We start from the raw sequence: 19,430 nt of genomic DNA, 5'->3' as shown, positions 1-19,430 counted from the left end.
TCCGTCCCATGCATGGGACCGAAACCGCGCTGCTTGCAGTGACGGAGGAGGCAAGGAAGATCTTAGACCAGGAGGGATCAGCCGCTATAATCCTCCTTGACCTAAGTGCCGCCTTTGACACTGTCAACCACAGCATTTTACTTCAGCAGCTCTCCAGCATAGGGATCTCAGGAAAAGCCATTGCCTGGCTTGGATCCTTCCTCTCTGACCGCTCTTTTCAAGTGTTCGAGGGCAACACCATCTCTCCGAGCAAGCCTCTTGTTTGCGGCGTACCGCAGGGCTTTTCCCTGAGCCCTACATTATTTAATGTTTACATGGGCCCCCTAGCTGAGATAGTCCATCCGTATGGAATTACGACACTCTGCTAGTGGTGGCCCTTAATCAATTGAACACTGCGTCCAACAATCTTAGGGCCTGCCTGGAAGAGGTCTCCAAATGGATGACCTCGTCGTGCCTCAAACTCAATGGCGAAAAAACAGAGCTTATGCTCCTAGGCAATCCCTCTCTGCCCTCAATCAAGTCACTGTGGTCCACCTGTCTCGGCTCTCCCCCCACACCAAGGGATAAAATAAAGAGCCTAAGTATTTGGTTGGACAAATCCCTCAATTTTAATACCCAAGCTGCCAAACTGTCAGCTATTTGTTTTGGCCTACTCAGGCTCATACGGAAGATTCTCCCCCTATTGCCTTTCCAAGCCGGACAGATCATGATCCAGGGGATTGTTCTCTCCAGGCTGGACTTCGGGAATGCCTTGTATCTAGGGGCCAATGGGAATAGAAGATGATCAATTGTGGACCATGTAGTCTGGCTTTTATAATAAGAGTTAAAGTATATACATCATGACGGTTGTGAATGAATTCATCAATTGTAGGATATGTTTACAATGAACTTTATGATAGATACTGGTGGATATATGTTTATCTGCAGGAGTTTTTGTATCTATTGCAACCAACCAGTGCCCAACAAAAGGAGAGACTCATTAGTCAGTCTTGACAAAGATGGTAGAACATTAGCACAACCCATCGAAACGCGTCAACGACTCTTTTGCACACTCAAGGGACCAAACCCAACCTGTAGACAAAGAACGAAACAAGTCCAGGATTTGGTTTTATTTATGCTAGGTATCAAAATGTGCAATACCCAATGAAAAATTACATATGTCTTTGTATGTCTCTCCCCTTTTTGTAAAATTGTTTTAGTTTTTTAACTACATGAGTGTCACTATTAATTAATTACGTTTTTTATCTTTATGTGTATTATAATTGCATTCTATGAAATTGTTTATGTGGTTTTACTATAGGCATATAATGAATTGTTTTTAATCATAATCTGTAACTGTAAAGAATGTATTTTTATAAAAATAAAACATGAGTCAATGTACTGTTGTGTGAGTGTACTAGATAGTAAAGGGATCTAGTGGCTAATAGCTTGGGCGGCCCCAACAACCATTCGTGGTTGTACTACATGAATAAGTGTGCCAAGGAAACATTTCTTCTGATTGCTCCCCAATCCACCCTGAACATGCTCCACATTATACAAAATTGTGCAGCACGAAAACTACTTCAAATTCCCCGCTGACATTCTGTGAAAGCTGGCCTGAAGAGCCTTCACTGGCTCCCGGTCAGAGAAAGAATTGAGTTCAAGACCCTCTGCATAACTCACCGAGCATACTGGAAAACTGGAGCGGTCATCAGCCACTCATTGATTACTTCATATAGCCCTCTTCGACAGCTTAGATCATCATCCTCTCTCCTGGTGACTGTACCCAGGATTAAGAGAGCCAGAGGCGGAAGCTGGTCCTTTTCGTACAACGCTTCAATTCTTTGGAACTCCCTTCCTTATCATCTTCGCGCAGCGCCCAACCTCTTATCTTTTCGCAAACAACTAAAAACCCTGCGCTTTAAAAAAACGGATTAATCTTCAACATTGCCCCTACAAGCACAAGTCTGCAGCGCTAGGACGCCTCAGGGTAGCTATTGCGCTCTATAAATGACCTTTTTATTTCATTTCTTTTCATCCGGACTGGTCATTCAGTGCCAAACATCTTCCCACAGATGCCTCATGGTGGTCTAACAGGACCCTTTTTCTCTTGACAAGCCTTAAGTGTATACTTTTTAAGATCTCTTTTGGGGTGACCAAAGATGTCCACCGGGTATACCCAGGGCTCCCTCTCTGTCTGTCGAAGCCCCCTCAAAGTGTTCTTGATGTACCATAGCCAATGGATTTTGCAATCCTTGTCAAGACCTCAACAATCTTTTAAGATAAATCTAGGAAAGTGGATCTCTTCTTTGGACCATACAGATTGCTATAATAAAAGGGGTTTGATTTCTAATGCGTCTATTATAAAACTCACTCCCAGCTCACTATGGATGATGGTGTTTGATATTGATTGGGGTATCACTAGGGGTCTTCTTAGGAACTTGTTTCCCTGTGTTTGTATTGTTCTATTGTTCCTGCACCACAAATTCCAGCTTGTAATTGTATTTATATAGCGCTTGCTACACCTGATGAGGAGTTAAGAGCTTTTTCGTCAAGTAACACGTATGTTATCACTGAGACCGATTTGGCATTATATAGGATTAGCATCACTCTGATTGGTAGAACCTAGCTTGAACCCAAACCTAAAATGTCTTCATTACTTCTGATCAGGGTAGAAATGCATGTTACCCTGTGAAGCTTCCAGTGCCCTTTTGAAGAGAACTGTATTCCTAGGTAGTTAAAAGTTTTTGTACTTTTCATTTTACTCCAATTAATGTAAAAGGTGTTAGTCTTTTCCCTTGTTTGGCCACAACTCATGGTAAAAGTGTTCGCTAGGTTACTATTCAGATTTAGGTTTTGCAGGCTTTTGGGGTTAATGCCAGGATGGTCGCATCGTTGGCATATAAAAGTATAGGTATTTGCCGCTTACCGACTCTAGAGGTCTCTGCTCCTACAGACTGAAGTTTGTCATCTACACCATTTATACATAGAGAGAAGAGGAAAGGCATCGGTATGCATCCCTCCAGAACCCCTCTCCCTATATTAAAAGATGGGGTTAGTTCTTCCTTCGTCTCAAAGCAGACTTTGGCAGTTAAGTTACTGTACATGTATGCAAGGAGAGAGTTTATTTCCTTGAGTACTCTCATTTTGTTCCATACAAACCCATAGTTTGTTGTGGAAACCAAGTCAAATGCACCGAGCCCTTTTGTGCAAGGGTGTATATTCTCATCAGTAGGTTTAGGATGAGTGACTGATCAACCATCCCCATGCCTTTACTGAACCCTTATTGGGCGTTTGTTAGGATTTCATTTTCTTCAGCCCAGATTTTCCAATCTCTCTAGTAGGACCCCCCCCCCAACTAATTTGGCAGGAGAGTCAAGTAGAGAGATGGGTCGGTAACATTTTGGGTCATTCTTTAAGCCCTTCTTGAAAATTGGAATGATCAGCGAGTTGGACCAGGATGGGGGTAAATTTCAAGCTCCTGCTGCATTTAACATCTTAGTCATGAGCGAGGACCAGAGGAGAAGTTCAGACCTATAAGTGTCTATTGGGTCCTGTTGGGACCGGGGTGCCTTCCCTCTTAGGGCTTTTTCAATGCCTTAACTACCTCCTCCTGCAAGGTAAAAACCATATTGGTTAGCCGAATAAACACAGAAAGTCCTAATCTGTTCTCCTGCGTTTTTGGTATAAGAAAAACGGTCTCAAACAACAATGGGCCTGATCACTGGGTAATACACCTACATTTCGCTGTTCAGCGCTAAAGGTGATATTATAAATGTTATACCTCCCTTTTGGACTGGTACATGTCCCTAGGCTGTGGTGTATATAGTCTCAAAAATATTCATACCATCAGGCTCCACCCCATGTGTAAGAAAAAGTGTGGAAAGGAAAGGAGGCACCTCACGGTCGTAACTCCAAGGGGACTGCTAGCTGGTACTCGTCAGCAAGTCCAGACCATAGCCTAGGGACACGTACAGGTCCAAAAGGGAGGTATAACATTTATAATATCACTTTTAGTGCTGAACAGCGAAATTTAGGTGTATTACCCAGTAATCCGGCCCATTGTTGTTTGAGAATGTGTTGAGTGGAGGGCGGCTAGTTAACTTTTTTCCCCCTGTAGCTTCTATTGTGTGGATAAGAAAAACTGTACCAAAATGGTCCACCCATTGTACAGGAGTGATTGAAGATTCCAAGTCAGGTCCTAGCCCCTTGGTGAACAGTGGGGATTCAATACAAAAACAATGTGCTGTCCCTGGTCTCTGCAGCTTGTACTAGGTTATCCCACTCTTTCGCTTGCAGTTTTGTCTGTCTGTTGCTTATTGCCTTTTTGTAATCAAGTATAGCTTTCTGAACTGCCATGGATCCATATGACTCAGGAGAAATATTTTAATGAGGTCACTACGTGCTTGAGTGCATGGGTGGTTAAACCAACCTTTATTATCCCTCTTTTGTCCATTTGACCTCACTGTCAGTATTTAGTTGATTTACTTAGATATGGAAATGTGGGCTTCCAGAGTTTCCATATAGTTGGTTTTTGGTACAAGGCCTATCATGAAGGATTCCAGGTTCCTAGCTACCAGGTCATTTAAAAAGCTGGACGGATCAACACCAGCCCATTTTATTTTTATGCCTTTCATACCAGCTGGAATAATATTGTTGGTTTTACCTGCATCAGGAGTTATGTGCAAATTAAGCCTGAGTTATTTATAAGGGGATTAAGGCCACTTATACAGTTTGCCACCACCTGTGATTCCTGTAGAATATGTCTGCCACTATACGAGGAAAGGAAGTGGTCGATGTTACTATTACAGCCTCTCCCTATGAAGGTTGAAGGCTAAAGATGGCCATTAGGGCTGCAAGGATCTGCTATTTTCAAATTGTAATTCAGCATAAAATCATTTAATTCTCAACCACAAGAACACTTTTCAAAGTGGGCCCAATCATTTTGCCCTCATGTGGATAAGACCGCACACCTATTTAGACAGAAGAGGGCATACTGCGATGTTAAAATTCCCAGCCCAGACCACATAGTAGTCCTTGCCGGACTGGGCAATGAAATGGTCCAGATCTAATTCAAGGGCTTTGAACACATTAGCCCTTGTGGAGTCATAGACATTATTGTAAAAATGAATCATTAAAATGTCAATGTTGCCTTCTGATGTGAACAAAATAAATTGGTAATAGGGACAAATTAAGAAACCTTTTTTGACTCTTGGTGCAAAGCTATTAGAGATCAGTGCAAGAAGGCCTTCCTTGGCCCTACACAGATTTGAAGGTTTAGCAACGATACAAAATGACACAACCCCATCGAAATCTATTGATTTAGTCGACCAAGTTTCTTGAATACATACTATATGGGCTTTTTGACATATTTTACCCAGTCCTCTAAATCAATTTTGTTAGCAAGACCAGCAATATTCCATTAAGTAATGGTAATTTCACAGAGGTCGGTAGTATTGAAGGAGAGATTCTCTTCCCCTTGTATAATGTGTTCAACAATTGTGGGCTGTGCACTATGTCTTAGGTAACATTTCCCATACATTGATTTGCACACTTGTATAAATCATTACCTCTGTATAATATCTATGTGATGTATAGCTCAATGTCACCCTACATTAGGATGAGTAGGGCCATAAAAAAATGTGAGAGAGAGGCAGGAGGGGCACCACGGAAGATTGATTAGTGAGGGAATCAGTGGTGTAGGCGGTCACTTGGAGGGTGCCATCTGAGGTAAGTAATCCCACCAGGCGATGCCAACACTAAAGCAGCACTGTTCAGCATTCAACCGTTGCTCCATTTCTTCAAACTAATCTTAGCAAGGTTACTTACCATGCAACCATCCCTCACAAAGGCCTGTTTGCTCACTGAGCTTGTTCCCTCAATGGCTCAGCAACTCTTCAAACCGTTTGTGCTTTGGGTGCAATGCCATTGGACTGTGTAGTAACTTCCTATTTTGTGTTGCCCCTGTTTAAATACATCGATTTACTACATCCATTCTGCATTTCACGAGCAGCTACTTACTTGGCAGAAGCGAAGGCAAAGGCACCAGGCCACAGATTGGATTGAAGAACCGCTATAGCATATTGAGGAATTATATGTGTAGAAAGTTTTGCCGTCCATGGAGGAGTGTGGTTAATCTCTGTCAAGAAAACAAAAAAATAACTCCGAATGAAAAAAGTGCAGCATCATAGCCAGGGATAGAAACAGAGAGGGAGAGACAAGATAATTAGGCTTAAAACTTCCTCTGGCAATCACACCACTAAATTCGCTCAAACATTAAAATAAAAGGCCAAACAAACATGCTAAAATGAATTGTACAATTAAAAATACCAGCTAAAATTATGCATGGACGTCTTTCAGGGGTCTGAATCACCTCAACATGAAATTGACAACAAGTCATAGAAAATACCCTACAGGAAAGTAAATCGAGTATACTTCAAGAAGGCGGCATCAACACCATCACTTTCTCCAGAAATAGACAGGTTTCCCTGACTTCTTTTTCTATGCTGATACCAGAAATATATGACAAATGATAATTATATGGTACATTTAGATCATAGCCTATTTAGCTTTCTTGGTATTTTTAGGTTTCGACCTGGCGAGGGGCACGCAGTGCCCCTCCCAGATCGAACACTTTTGTCTTCAGTAGGGATGTTTGGACCGCCTCTGTTTCCAATTGGCTAGCTCCATAAATGGAGACTAGCCATTGGGAGACAGAGGCTGTCAATCACGCTTTCTTGCGAAAACGCGATTCGGGGGCGTTTCTCGTTCATTTTTTAAGCCCCGCCCCTTTGTCCTGGGCCGTGCTGTGATTGGCTGCCGGCCCGGGACACCCCCGTGACGTCATTTCCCGGGCCGCGCTGTGATTGGCTGCCGGCCCGGGACACCCCCATGACGTCAGCCAATCACAGCACGGCCCGGGACCTGACTTATAATTCTCTCCATCACTGAGCATACAGTTAGTAAATGACGAAGGAGGTACCCCTGGGAGCCCTCTCTTAGGCAGGTGGCACGTGAAGAGATGGAACCGTCATTCCCGTCCAGGCCAGGCGGTGGCGGGCATGCGGCCCCTCTGTACCCGGAGTACAATGAGATCCCAGGCTTGAGGCACTGCTGGCGGCCCTTTCCTTGCTGAGATCTCACTCTTTGTGGCGGGGTTCATACCCTGAAGCCCCCGGCTCGCTCTCTGCCACCCCCGGACGAGTGCGCAGCCCTCCAGAGGAAGGAAAACGGAGGGTGAAAAATCTGCTCCCTCCCGAGCAGCGCCTCGCCCCAGAACCTAAGAGTTTACCGCTCGGCGACAGCAGCATGCAGGCCGGCAGGAGGGGCAGCCATGATTACTGAACACAGGCAGAGCCCGCCTGAACCCCCAGCTCCTTGAGGAGGGGGCCGCCCGGCTCCGCATCTGCATCTGCATTGTCCGCCCCCACGCCGATGAGGGTCAGCCCGGGGGCCCCGGGGCCCGGCTGAAGCAGGAAGGCACCGAGCAGCCCGATGGAAGGATGAAGGGGATGGTGGGAGGTTGCTGCGTGTGCTCCGATGAGAGGGGATGGGCTGAGAACCCACTGGTCTACTGCGACGGCCACGGCTGCAATGTGGCCGTTCACCAAGGTACCGAGCCTGGGGCACTGCTGGGGCGGCGGGAAGGAGGGCGGCGGGACTGTGGTGTTTGTGTGTATGTGTGTGGGTGCGCGAAGAATGGAGGACTGAAGAAAGCGAGCCCGAGAGACAAACAGAGAAGGGGATCAACACATGGGAGAGACGTTGAGATGAAAGGAGGATGGAGAAGATGCGAGGGGAAAAGAAACAGACGCGGAGGCGTTAGTCCTGAAAATGCCAAGTCCTTTTATCTGTCGAATCATTATTTCGTCTTGACACAGATACTAGGAGCGCAGGGAGAGGGTCTTGGCTGACAGAGGAGCAAGGAATAAGAGCAGGTGGACCAACAAGGGGCACACGAGAGAAGAGTTACGGCGGCTGTGGCACCAGTGCCAAGGGCACGGGAAGGGACATTGAAGTGGAAAGGTGCTCCAATAACAGTATCAAGGAAGATGAGGGAGCGGCTATCTGTGACACAAGTGCCATGGGAAAGAAATGCGAGATGGGTGGCTGGGACGCTAGTATTAGGGACACACTGGGGCTACCAGGGTGATCAGTGTAGGGGAACAGGACGAGGACACAGGGTTAGCCGTGCCGTAGACAAGAATAGTAGAAATGTTATCAGGGACTCCAGTGCCAGAGACCAGGGGGATGAAACAGCCTATCGGTGAATACCAGGGTCAGAACCAAGACATTATATCATTGACCAATGCAAGAGACAAGGAAGAATAGACATACTTTGTCTTTTAACTAGTCTCTAGCACTATGGTTACCTATAACCTTTCAGTGCCTTCCACCCTTACAGATATGAGAAGAGGAGACTGGCCATCACTGATACAAGTGACAGAGATAAAGGAGGGGAGGCATGGTAGCACTGACCCTAATACCAGAGCCAAGAAGATAATACAGGCCATCACTAACACAAGGGGCAAGGGAGGGTAGACAGGCTGTCAGTGACACAGAAGGAAGAGGAGAAAGGCTATCATTGATCACAATGCAAGAGCATCTGACACCAGTGGAAGAGATGAGAAAAGCTGTTGGTGACCTCTGTGCAAATATTAGGAAGAGGTGGCAGGATGTTATTGAGCCCAAGTTTTGGAGATAAGAGGGACAGATTATAGCGGATCCCTGTGCCAGAGACCCAGGAAAGGAAACTGGCTAACAGTAACAGTCAGTGCCAAAAAAAGAGGCAGAGACACGCTTTCTGTGATCCTTGCTGTCTTCCAGAGATGGGACTAGTTTTCCATTACCACAATGCCAGAGACCACAGGGAGGAAACGGGCTGTTAGTGACCTCAGTGGTAGAGCAAAGATGGGGCAGACTGTAAGTGACCTCAGTGCCAGAGACCAGGGATAGAAGACATTCTGTGACAATGATGCCAGAATCAAGAAGAGGAGATGGAGAGGGTCTGGTAGCTCAGTGGACTAATGCGTCCATTGCAGGGGCCTGTGTTCGACCTCATGGTCACAGGTTCAAATCCCGGCAGGTCCACTCAGCCGTTCATCAATCTGAGGTGGATAAAATGAGTACCATAGAGTTGGGTAACACCGAACAGCTGTTATTCAGCGCCAAGAGACCTCTGGGTGAACGTGCGCCTTACAAATACACATGTTATGTTATGTTATCCCAGTGGCAGAGTTATTAAGAGAGAGGCTATCGGTGTCCCCAATGCCAGAGAAGGGCGAGGGACAAGCTGTCAGTGACTCAAATGCCAGAAGCAAGTGAGGGGGACATGTTATCAGTAAAATTAATACTATAGTGGCAGAACAGGTTACTCGTGTCCCTGTGATAGAAATAAGTGACAGGAACATGTTATCAGTGATACCAGCAACAGGTCGAAGACGAGTAGACAGGCTAATGGTGACAAACTCACAGGGACCAAGAAGAGGAACCAGACTAACTGATACCAGTTGTCACTGACACACCAAAGGCACAAGGAGATGGGTAACCGATGAAAGGGACATGCATGGTAGTGAAGTCCAGGAGGTAGCAGACAGACTAACTCTAATGGTAGGACCACCGAATGGAACTTGGGAATGCAGAAGGGTGTCCTATGTTGAGCAACAGAATTGCCAGGTGGTTGCAAGAAGAGGACCCTAGCGGACAGTGCCAAGAGCCAGGTCACTGGAGGAGGAGCCAGATTGGCCAATGGCAGAACACAGTGAGATGAGACAAGCTAGCAGTGCTGTTGACACCAATTCCAGGTGGGCATGGAGAGAAGTCAGGCTGACATTTGGCAGGTCACAATCCGACAAGACCGTCTGACTTGCCAGTGACACTAATTTTAGGGTCACATGAGCTTGCCAAGGGCTTAAGAAGAAAAAAGGGTGAATATTGTAAAGAAACAGGAAGGGGAACTCTGCTGCACTTCCAACAGATTCCTCATAAACTTTTACTTTTGGTTTCAGAACGGTACATTTGTATATTAAATGCTTACCACCAAAGACAGCCGTGGTCCCCAAAGAAAGATGTGAACACTCCAGCTCCCTTCAGTCAACTTCGATTGTTCTTCGTCTAGTGATCTACATGTAAAGATAGTCCATGGTTTGGGTCCCTGTTTTCCTAAGGATTTACCTTTCAGAAAAAAGTACACTCATTGATGCAAGTCAAAGACGAATAGCGAAGCTTGGTTGGCAGACCCATGCTCCTGTGGTAAATTCTCAGTTCAGCCCTAGGCAGTTCAGGGTTTCTAATGTATTTTTTTTATTTTACAGAGTTTTATATAGCGCGAACTTGACCCGAATCGGGTATCAGAGCGTTTTACATAGCACTAGTTGCATTACATGAGGACACATTCATTTTTAGGTTTTGCCTGCAAGTGCGCACGTAGTGCGCATGCGCTAAAAAACCTTATGAGTCTTATGTGGGCTCGATGACCCGCCCCCGGCTCCCATTGGCTAGCTCCATAAATGGAGGCTAGCCATTGGAAGCCGAATCTGTCCGTCAAGGCCGGACCAGATTCGGGGGCGTTCCCGCGTTTTCTTCCCTGGGCGTGGTTCCGTTCGTCTTGGAGGCGGTCGGAGAGTTCTCCCCTGGAGGCTGCTTCTTCGCAAGTTGATACTTCCTTGTTGTTTGTTGTTTTTATTTTTCCTCTCAAGTGTCTGTTTACCTGCCGGGTATCTCACCGTTTGCATGCTTATCTGTATAGGTGTTTACTTGTCTGACTGTTTACTATGTTATCCGTCTAATTGTTTGCCTGCCCGTCATCCGACTGTCCGTCGGTCTGTCTGTTCCTCTACCCAGTTATGTTTGTCAACCCATGTATACTTGTCTGCCTTTAGAGTGAATTGTACTGTCTACACGTGAAACTGCTTGTCTAACGTACATTAATCAGTGCGACAGTCCGTTTATCTGCATTCACGTGTAACCTAATATTTCTGCATATGAGTCCGATATCGCTTCATCTGCCTGTTCGCTGTGCACGCACCTGTGCCATTTCTCCCATGTAATTTTATTGTGCCGCTATAGCTCTACTGTGTCACCATCTATCTATTTGCAAACATTCAAAATTATAGATAGATAAAATGATAGAGACAAAAAGAAAGCTGTATTTTTATGTTTTGACCCTGTACTTATATGTGCATTCGTTTGTGTACTCCATTTCTTCTTGGACTGTGTTGGTGGCATCGGAGTGAATCTTAAACCACCATACACCGAGCGATGTGCCTGTCACTGTTTACTATTTCACTTCGACTAGTTAAAGCTCTGTGGTCCTGGGACCTGACCAGCATTCGTTGATCTTCGGCAGGCAGCTCCGTGACAGGGGACGGCTCCTCTCCACCGCGTACCTCGTCCTTCCTCAGTTGAAAAAAAACTGATTTTGTTCCGTTCTGGTCAGAAAAAAAGTAAGCGGGTCAGTTTTCTTGTCATGAAATGACTACACGGGACGAATACCGTGTGTGCAAAATCCAATTTAAAACTTCGAGCGCATTGGCCAGAAATCAGGCACAATAAATCCGCGGAGAAGAGTTTCGGGGAGAGTCCGCAGTCTGTATGAAACGCCCTCACTTAATAAGGTGTTCATGTGGACTGGAGGGCCGACATTGCTTCCATTTCCCGAAAGTGACTTTATCTATTTATGTACTTACGGAGGCAAGACGGGTGGCATAGGGACAACGCCAGTGCTTAAGTATCCGACAAGGGGGCGTCGGAAGAACCAGGACCCTTCTCAGGGTGTGTGTGGAAGTCCGAGGCCAGGAAGCTCCCTGAGAGTGTTACGTTCGAAGAGACCAGCAGAACCCCTCAGGCTACCTATGCCACAAACTCAGTGTCAGGCAGGCCTTGAAAACGGGAGACAGCACCGGTGTGTTGCTGCTAGCTTTGTAGTCATTGGGTCCTGTTTGGGGTTTCCGTGGCATGTGTTTGACGTTGCAACATTGGCAGCACGGTCTATGGCGTTGCACAAGGACGCAAACGATCACACAGTTACGAGTTACGATGAGTGCATTACGTTAAGTTATTTTGTAGCATGCCGACTATGTATTTTATGGCATTGGCTTCATTCTATCAAGACTGCCTTACTTCGAAGTAAGGCAGTGAATGGGTGAGCATTAGTAGTACCTTACTGTAACACAAGTCCTCCCCTATCCCATCAGTTGTTAGTTAGGTGCTCCCGAGGAGTCTTTTGTCCCTTGCTCTGCATTCCTGCAGATCTGTCTTTAGGAGGCCGGTGTTGATTGATCTGAACCCCCTTTGCCGAAAGCGCGAGGCAAGGCGATGAGCATGGGTAGAAAGATAACCGTAAAGGTATCTTCTCAGTCTGACAAAACATCTGCAAACGTGACCCGAAATGGTGGGATGGCAGTGGTCGTGATTGGGCCGGAGAAAGCCTCCGCAGTTTTCACTGTTGCTATGGAGAGGGGATCCTCAACCAACACATAAATACAAATGTTGTCATTTACAATGCCAATAGCTCTAACTTTTCCAAAGGCGAAACCATTGCATTGTAAATGCTTGTTCATATTCTTACTAAAGGTTTATTCCAACATGGCCGCTGCTTTTCTCTGCATGTATGACCGTTTCAGAATTTTCTTACATCTCAGACCATTGCACATGTGAACAATGTGCCATGCAACATAATTTATATTAATCTATAAACTAATTGGGTACTTCTATAAATCACTGCACAAGATTGATTGATGTTGCCCCACAGACTACTATATTCAATACTTCTTACACAACTACAAGATGGCGGTACCTTTGCCCTACATCCCAACATGACCTTCCACTTTTTCCTTTGACCCCTTCCAAAAGTTCTTTTATTACCAACCTCATTCCTGCCTCTAAATCTCTTGATATGAATAAGCTGCATGACCGCATTTTCTCTGCACTTTGTATTGCAGAGACTTGCGCTTTCTTTCACAGACTTCATGAATTAAGTGTTCGCTCATGTTTATTGATTTACCATAATGGTGCAACCCCCTCATTTTCAAACGCCAGAATTCTCGTTCCCCTCTTTACAGTGGCGGCTCCTCCGCTATGACAGAGGAGTGCCGCCCCACTGCTTTTCAGAGTGAAAAAAGGGAAAAATAAAATGATAATAGCTCTACGTTTTTATCATTGCATTTGTTACCGCTGCGGAGTCTCCACAGGGCGGGCGGATCTGCCTTGCTCTCAGAGCAGGGCGAGGAGAGATGGGCACTATGTAGGTTTGCAGAAATGTTTGACCACCCTCTCGGACTAGCCAAATATTAATGCGCACTTTGCATGTTCTCCATGCATGCGTCATTACAGCCTGCGTGGGGAACATACCCAGGCCCACATTCAGTGGCTGAGTGCCAAATCACGGTTGCTCAGACCAATCATTAAGCCACTGCCTTTTTAAGTGTCACTTGCACAGCGTTTGTGAAATCTCTAGTAAATTCAAAACAAGCATTGGCAAAGCCAATAGGTCTCGGCAATCTGAGAGATATAGGCGTTAGCAAGGTTAATGTCTTTTAGCTATGTGTTAAGGAGTGGAGTGGATGTATATGGTGTGGAATTATGTGGGCTGGAGTGGAATTGTAGAATTGTGTGGCATGGTGATGAGTGGAGTTATATGAGGTGGAATTATGTGACATGGTGTGTATTAAAATTATGCTGTAAGTAATTATGTGGTAGCGACTGTAATGGAATTATTTGGAGTGGGATTCTGTGTTATGGAGTGGAACTATGTGGAGTAGGATCGTGTGTCATGGAGTGGCATGTAGTAGAGTGGAATTATGTGCTGTGGTCAATGCTTAATTTGAGCCGGTGGTTTCTGTGTTGTTCAATACCGGCACTTAATTGTCAACACCGTCGCTTGTAACAGTTTGCCACAAGGTGGCAATGTCTACCTAATTTAGCTATGACCACAACAACAGTTTATTATTAATTCAATATACATTAAAAATCACTATTACATGCCACCCAAGCTGTTCTTATAGCTTTGCGGACCTGGAATGGTCACAATTCTCACACTTCTAGAAGTGTAATGGTTAGCTGTTTTGTTGTTACTATCATTGACAGCATGTGGTGCAAGCTGCAGTGGCCTCCTGATGAGAGCCCTGGCACTTATTTTGTCTCCAAACTAAGTACTGGATGAGGTGCTGAATTTTGTGGCATCATGTGGAATTCTGTGATGCCGTCAACTCGAGTGTTATCACTGCAAAGAAAGGATTATTAAGGAGAGGCCGAAATGACATGCACAAAGTAATTTGGGACAACAGATCTTAAACTGAGCTGAGACAATTGTAAATTAATTCAGAGTAATCAACTCTGTATCTGTGATGAGCTTGCATTTCAGAAGCTTAAGCATACTATTTTGTGCATCAATCTAGTGTGCTTCCTAAGGGATGGCAAATGAACTGCAAATAAACATATGGCAAAGAACACAAGTTGCGGGCAGCCAAACTTTGTTGGGTCTTTCACTGCAATGGTCCAATAACAAAACATTGTAGACGGGCCACATGTACCCGTATACGATGACAACAGGTTGGGCCATTTTGTCTTATAGCATGCCACTGCCAAACATAGAAACAAGACCTTTGACCAAGCTTCTGGGTATGCTTAATGAGCACATGTGAGTAGTAGAGGGTTATTTAACAAGTCAGCATGTGTGAACACCCCAGCGATATTAAGGGGAAAAGAATCCAAGTAATGAACGCTTTTGGGGGAAAAAAAGAAAATATTGAACAATTGTTTTCTATAAGAATCATGAATTTTCCGTCTAAATTAGCTGGCTTAGAATGTATGCCTGAGGATACTAACTTGCAAAGCAGCAAAATAAGGCGTAAAGTAAAAAAAGAAAGCGCTATGATAAATGAAACAAATGTCTCCATATTTTTAGCTGAAAACATTTAGGTAGCTTAACTAAAGTATATTTTTTATTTAAGGAAAGTGTGCCTTGATGCAAAGCTTGTGAAGGATTGAAAATAAAACAAACAACAAGCGAAGTTTGCCTCTTCCTGCTTCAACAGGTTGTAAAAAAAAAAAAATAATATATATATATATATATATATAGATATATATATATAGATATATATATATATATATTGTAGCTCCAGACACACCAAGCACACGAGTCACTCTAAAAGCGGGTGCCAGTAACACGATGGTGTTCGCGTTCACAAATGCAAGCTCCAATTTCCTGAATGATACCCAGCCGGGTTAGAAGGAAAACCAGCACTCACGAGAGCAGCAGCAGTGATTTCAGCAGAAAAGTTTTATTTTTCGAACAAACGCGTTTCGGGAATGAAATCCCTTCGTCAGTGTTAACATCGGAAAGCATTGTGCGGCACCATTATCTATGTTTGCAAACATTATTGATACAAACAACGGACTTAGGCAGTCACACGTAAAATGCACGCCATCCTGAAATGTGTTGATATTTCACAAATAACCATAGCGAGGTATTGCGTTCTTGCATCTGTGTATGAGTCATTTCAAACAAACCACCGATTCTTAGACATAATGTACATTAAAGCAACAATTTTCATGAAACGGTTACTTGATAGATAATTGCGCCGTGGATCGGCTACCCATAACTTAATTTTTCAAAAATCATGCCCTAGCTCTGAAGCAGGCACAATTAACCACAAAGCATATCTCTGAGAGAAAATAGCATTGTGCAACACAATGCTCATTCTATGCTAATATCGCATTATTGAATAGTTTTATTAAACAAAATCTAGCCGTGGATCGGCAATTGCAGCCAAATAAATGGCCGCTAAAGTCTCAGAGTGATGCTATCAGAAATACAAACCTTTTATACAGTCACTATGGTAATCAAAAAATTACATCCGAGTACATCCTCAAGTGAAACTCAGAATTTACATCACACTTATGCCTAGAAAGTAAAACAAACTATCATGCATTCTAAACATAAGCATAAATCATTCAGCCCAAATGAGATGACAGTTCTTCCCCCATATTCAGTCCCTTCGGTGCCCTTGTCTCTAGATCAATGATGAATCAGGATTATAGTCTGCTCAGTGTCTGCAATCTGTTGCCTCCTCTAGGATTTTCTACAACTTGATCTAAGCAGAAATATCTGAGGATATTTCTGTCACTATTGTGCTTAATTGCAAAATGCCGGGCTACCGGGTATGTGAAGTCTTTGTTTCAAGGTAATTGCACATTTGACTCCTTGTTCAGTTGTGAAATATAGCAATAAATGGTGTTCAGTGGGTTTCCGAGAGCTTTTGGCCCCTTTGTCACTGCACCTGCTGCACCATTCAAATCATGACCATGGTGCCTGTAAGGTAAATGCACTTGTGACAGCTTGTTTAGTTGTAAAATATGGCAATAATCGGTGTTCAGTGGGTTTCCAAGAGCTTTTGGCCCCTTTGCCACTGCACCTGCTGCACCATTCAAATCATGACCCAAGCGCCTGCAAGGTAACTTGACATGAGACTTTTTGTTTAGCAGTAAAATATTGCAATAATCAGTGCTCAATGGGTTTCCTAAACCTGTTGGCCCTTGTGCCACTGCACCTGCTGCACAATTGAAATCGTGACCCTAAAGCCTGCAAGGGTAAATTAGGAAATTGTTTATAATCAGTAATATATTTGTCCCAAAAAAAGGCACAGTTGCAGATGGAATACATAATTATTGTGTAGCTAACAAACAAAAAAGCACAACAAAGCTTTCATAGAAAGTGCATTTAAACTTCTCCAACTCTCCAAAACGAGTGCCACACATTTTACAGCCATATGCTTTACACATCAAAGTGAAAAACCAGGCATTGTTAAATTGTGTTACAATATGGCTGGCTCTTTCCTGTGAAAAGATCTTATCCTGTGATTGACAGTGAAAAGGTCATTAACAGTGTAAATTGCCCAAGATCACCATATGTTTGGCTGAGACTGAAATGCGGTTTTGTACTTTGTTCCTCAAAAGGCAGATTCACAAATTAAATGGACTCACCAAAGAAGGGTATTTTTGCAAAAGATGTGCAAATGTTTTGTTCAGCTGAAGAAAGATATGCCTTTTCAGATGGCTATGTTTAAAATAAAACTAAGAAAAAGGGCACAAGAAGGCTCTATTGAGAAAGATTAGTTGTATATGTATTAAAGCCTTCCCTGGTGCAAACAGCCTCTCTCCTCTAAGTCTTGTGACGTACACCTAGGGAAAAATCTAATATGTAAGATATGGGTCCCATTAAAGTAAAAACCCATGAACAATTGCTGCAGGTATTCAGATCCACCTACCCTACTTATAAAACACACCCCTGAACAACTCACTAAATATATTTGGGCTCATGTTGGTGCAGGGAAGTCTAAATCATGACGTAACACAAACCAGAGGAAGTGCACCGAAACTGAAGCTATGTAACAAAATTAATGGGGGTTTTGGGAGGGTGGGGCCAGGTGGGAGGAGACGCAGCTGGTACAAATCGGAGCAGTTTTCGCATAACTTTAAAGAGACTGAAATGTTGCTAGAAACTACAACAATAATAAAACAACTCCATTAAAAAATGCAGAACACACGGCCGAATATCACTGAAGCTCTCGGACTATGGAGGCACAGAGAGGATCTGCAAGAAGACTGGTGTGTAACTGTTTTATGTCTGATGTTTTAAGGAGCTGAGATGCTGGTTCCAGAGTGGGTTCTCTTTGTTGATTGAACAGCTGGGGGAGTGGGTGAGGAGGGACTACAAGAGCCACCTGAAAGCACTCTTTGTCAATGTTCTCTTGCAAATTTGATGTACAGCCCCAAATCTGCATGAGATCAGTGTCCCCTGATCTTCAGCTGGCCCCGATGGCTGCCCAATCTCAGGAGTGAGGCATCTGTCACTTCTGTGAGATCTGGTTGGGGAAGAGAGAGGGTCTGTCTCTGACAAAATCGTGGTTCATCAATCACCACTGCAGAGTTTTGGCAGTTCCCTCCAAGATCTAGACCATGTCAGAGAGATTTCCCTGATGCTGCGCCCACTGGAACTTCATGTCCTACTTCAGAGCCCGCATATGCCCTCTGGTGTGTTTTACCAACAGGATGCAGGAGCCCATGAGACCCAGTAGCCTCAGAGTCAGTATCACTGAAATCCATGTTAAAGGCAGAAATATCTGTATCATAAACTGAATATGCTTGACTCGCTGCTCGGGAGGATAAGCCTGAAACTGCACAGTGTCCAGAACAGCTCTGATGAAAGGATGTGTCTGAGAAGGAGTCCGTTGTGACTTTGGCAAATTTAGAGAGAATTCCAGCAAATACAGGAGGTCGGCAGTAATATGAAGGTGGGAGATGACAGCCTGGGGCGAGGATGCCTTCAACAGTCAGTCGTCGAGGTAGGGGAGGACTGAAACCCCTAACCAGCACAGATGAGCTGTGACCACTGCCAGCAATCACCTTGGTGAATACCTGAGGGGCATTGGTAAGGCCAAAAGGTAGCATGGTAAACTGAAAGTACTCGTGGCCTACCCTGAACCCCAGGTGACGGCTGTGGCCCGGCAGGATGGGGATGTGAAAATACGCATCCTGCAGGTCCAATGCTACCAGACAGTCTCCTTGGTCTAGGGCAGACAAGACCTGAGCCAATGTGAGCATCTTGAACTTCTCCTTTTTGAGGAAGCGACTGACGGTCCAAAGATCTAAAATGGATTGTAACCCTTTGTTCTTCTTCGAAATCAGAAAGTAGTGGTAATAACAACCTCTGCCTACTTCTGAAACAAAACCCCTCTCTATAGACTCCTTGCCCAGGAGAGCTGTAACTTCCTCTTGTAGTAAAGTCAGATAATCCTCCGCCAGACGTTCTTGAAGTGGCCTAATAGGAGGAGGAAAAGAAAGGAAAGACAGAGAATGGCTCTCCTGAATAATCTGCAAGCCCACTTGTCTGATGTTATGGACCTCCAATGGAGGAGATGATGATGATTTCTCCCTCCAACTGGAGTAGCATGGTCTTGCAGACTGAAACTAGGTGTGCTTGGAGGCTGTGGATGCCGAAGGCTGGGTGGTAGATGACTTCAGGCTTCCATTCCGAGGTCGGAATGAGCTGCATCAAAGTCCTTGCACAACTTAGGAAGTCTGAGCAGGATTGTGGCTGGGATACAGTTGGTGTGGCTGAAAACCCCTTCCGTTGCCACAAAAGTGTCAATAGATAGACTAGCCACGGGGTGTTACTGAGAGGCCCAAGGATCTGGCCATAGCACAAGAGTCCTTAAAGCACTCCAAGCCCAAGTCTGCCTTCTCTCGAAATAGATGAGAACTGTCAAAAGGCATGTCCATCAGATTAGCCTGGATATTGCCTGAGAAACCAGTTGTTCTTAGCCAGACGTGGCACTTTATGGACACCGTCCACGAAACCGCTCTGTCCAGCATGTCAGTCGTGTCGAACAAGTTACTCAGGGGTGTGGAATTATTTTAAAAATCTACTTGGCCAAGGACAAAATGTTACA

The 19,430-nt window shown here is 44.6% G+C and overlaps 1 protein-coding gene across 1 annotated transcript in view; it reads right to left on the bottom strand.

Moving 5' to 3' along the window:
* The window catches only part of LOC147663332 (radial spoke head protein 6 homolog A-like), a gene marked incomplete at its 5' end in the record, with an annotated part of 192,224 nt that overhangs the window by 45,772 nt on the left and 127,022 nt on the right, over positions 1 to 19,430 (bottom strand). The window contains one exon of the mRNA XM_086950516.1: positions 6,001 to 6,118. Within this exon, the coding sequence (XP_086806642.1) occupies positions 6,001 to 6,118 (118 nt within the window). The remainder of the gene's footprint in view (positions 1 to 6,000; positions 6,119 to 19,430) is intronic.

Source organism: Lissotriton vulgaris, unplaced genomic scaffold (assembly GCF_964263255.1).
Source record: "Lissotriton vulgaris unplaced genomic scaffold, aLisVul1.2 SCAFFOLD_1011, whole genome shotgun sequence".
In the NCBI taxonomy this organism is placed as follows: domain Eukaryota; kingdom Metazoa; phylum Chordata; class Amphibia; order Caudata; family Salamandridae; genus Lissotriton; species Lissotriton vulgaris.
Note: the sequence above shows the minus strand (reverse complement) of the source record. Positions and strands in the feature narration are given on the sequence as shown.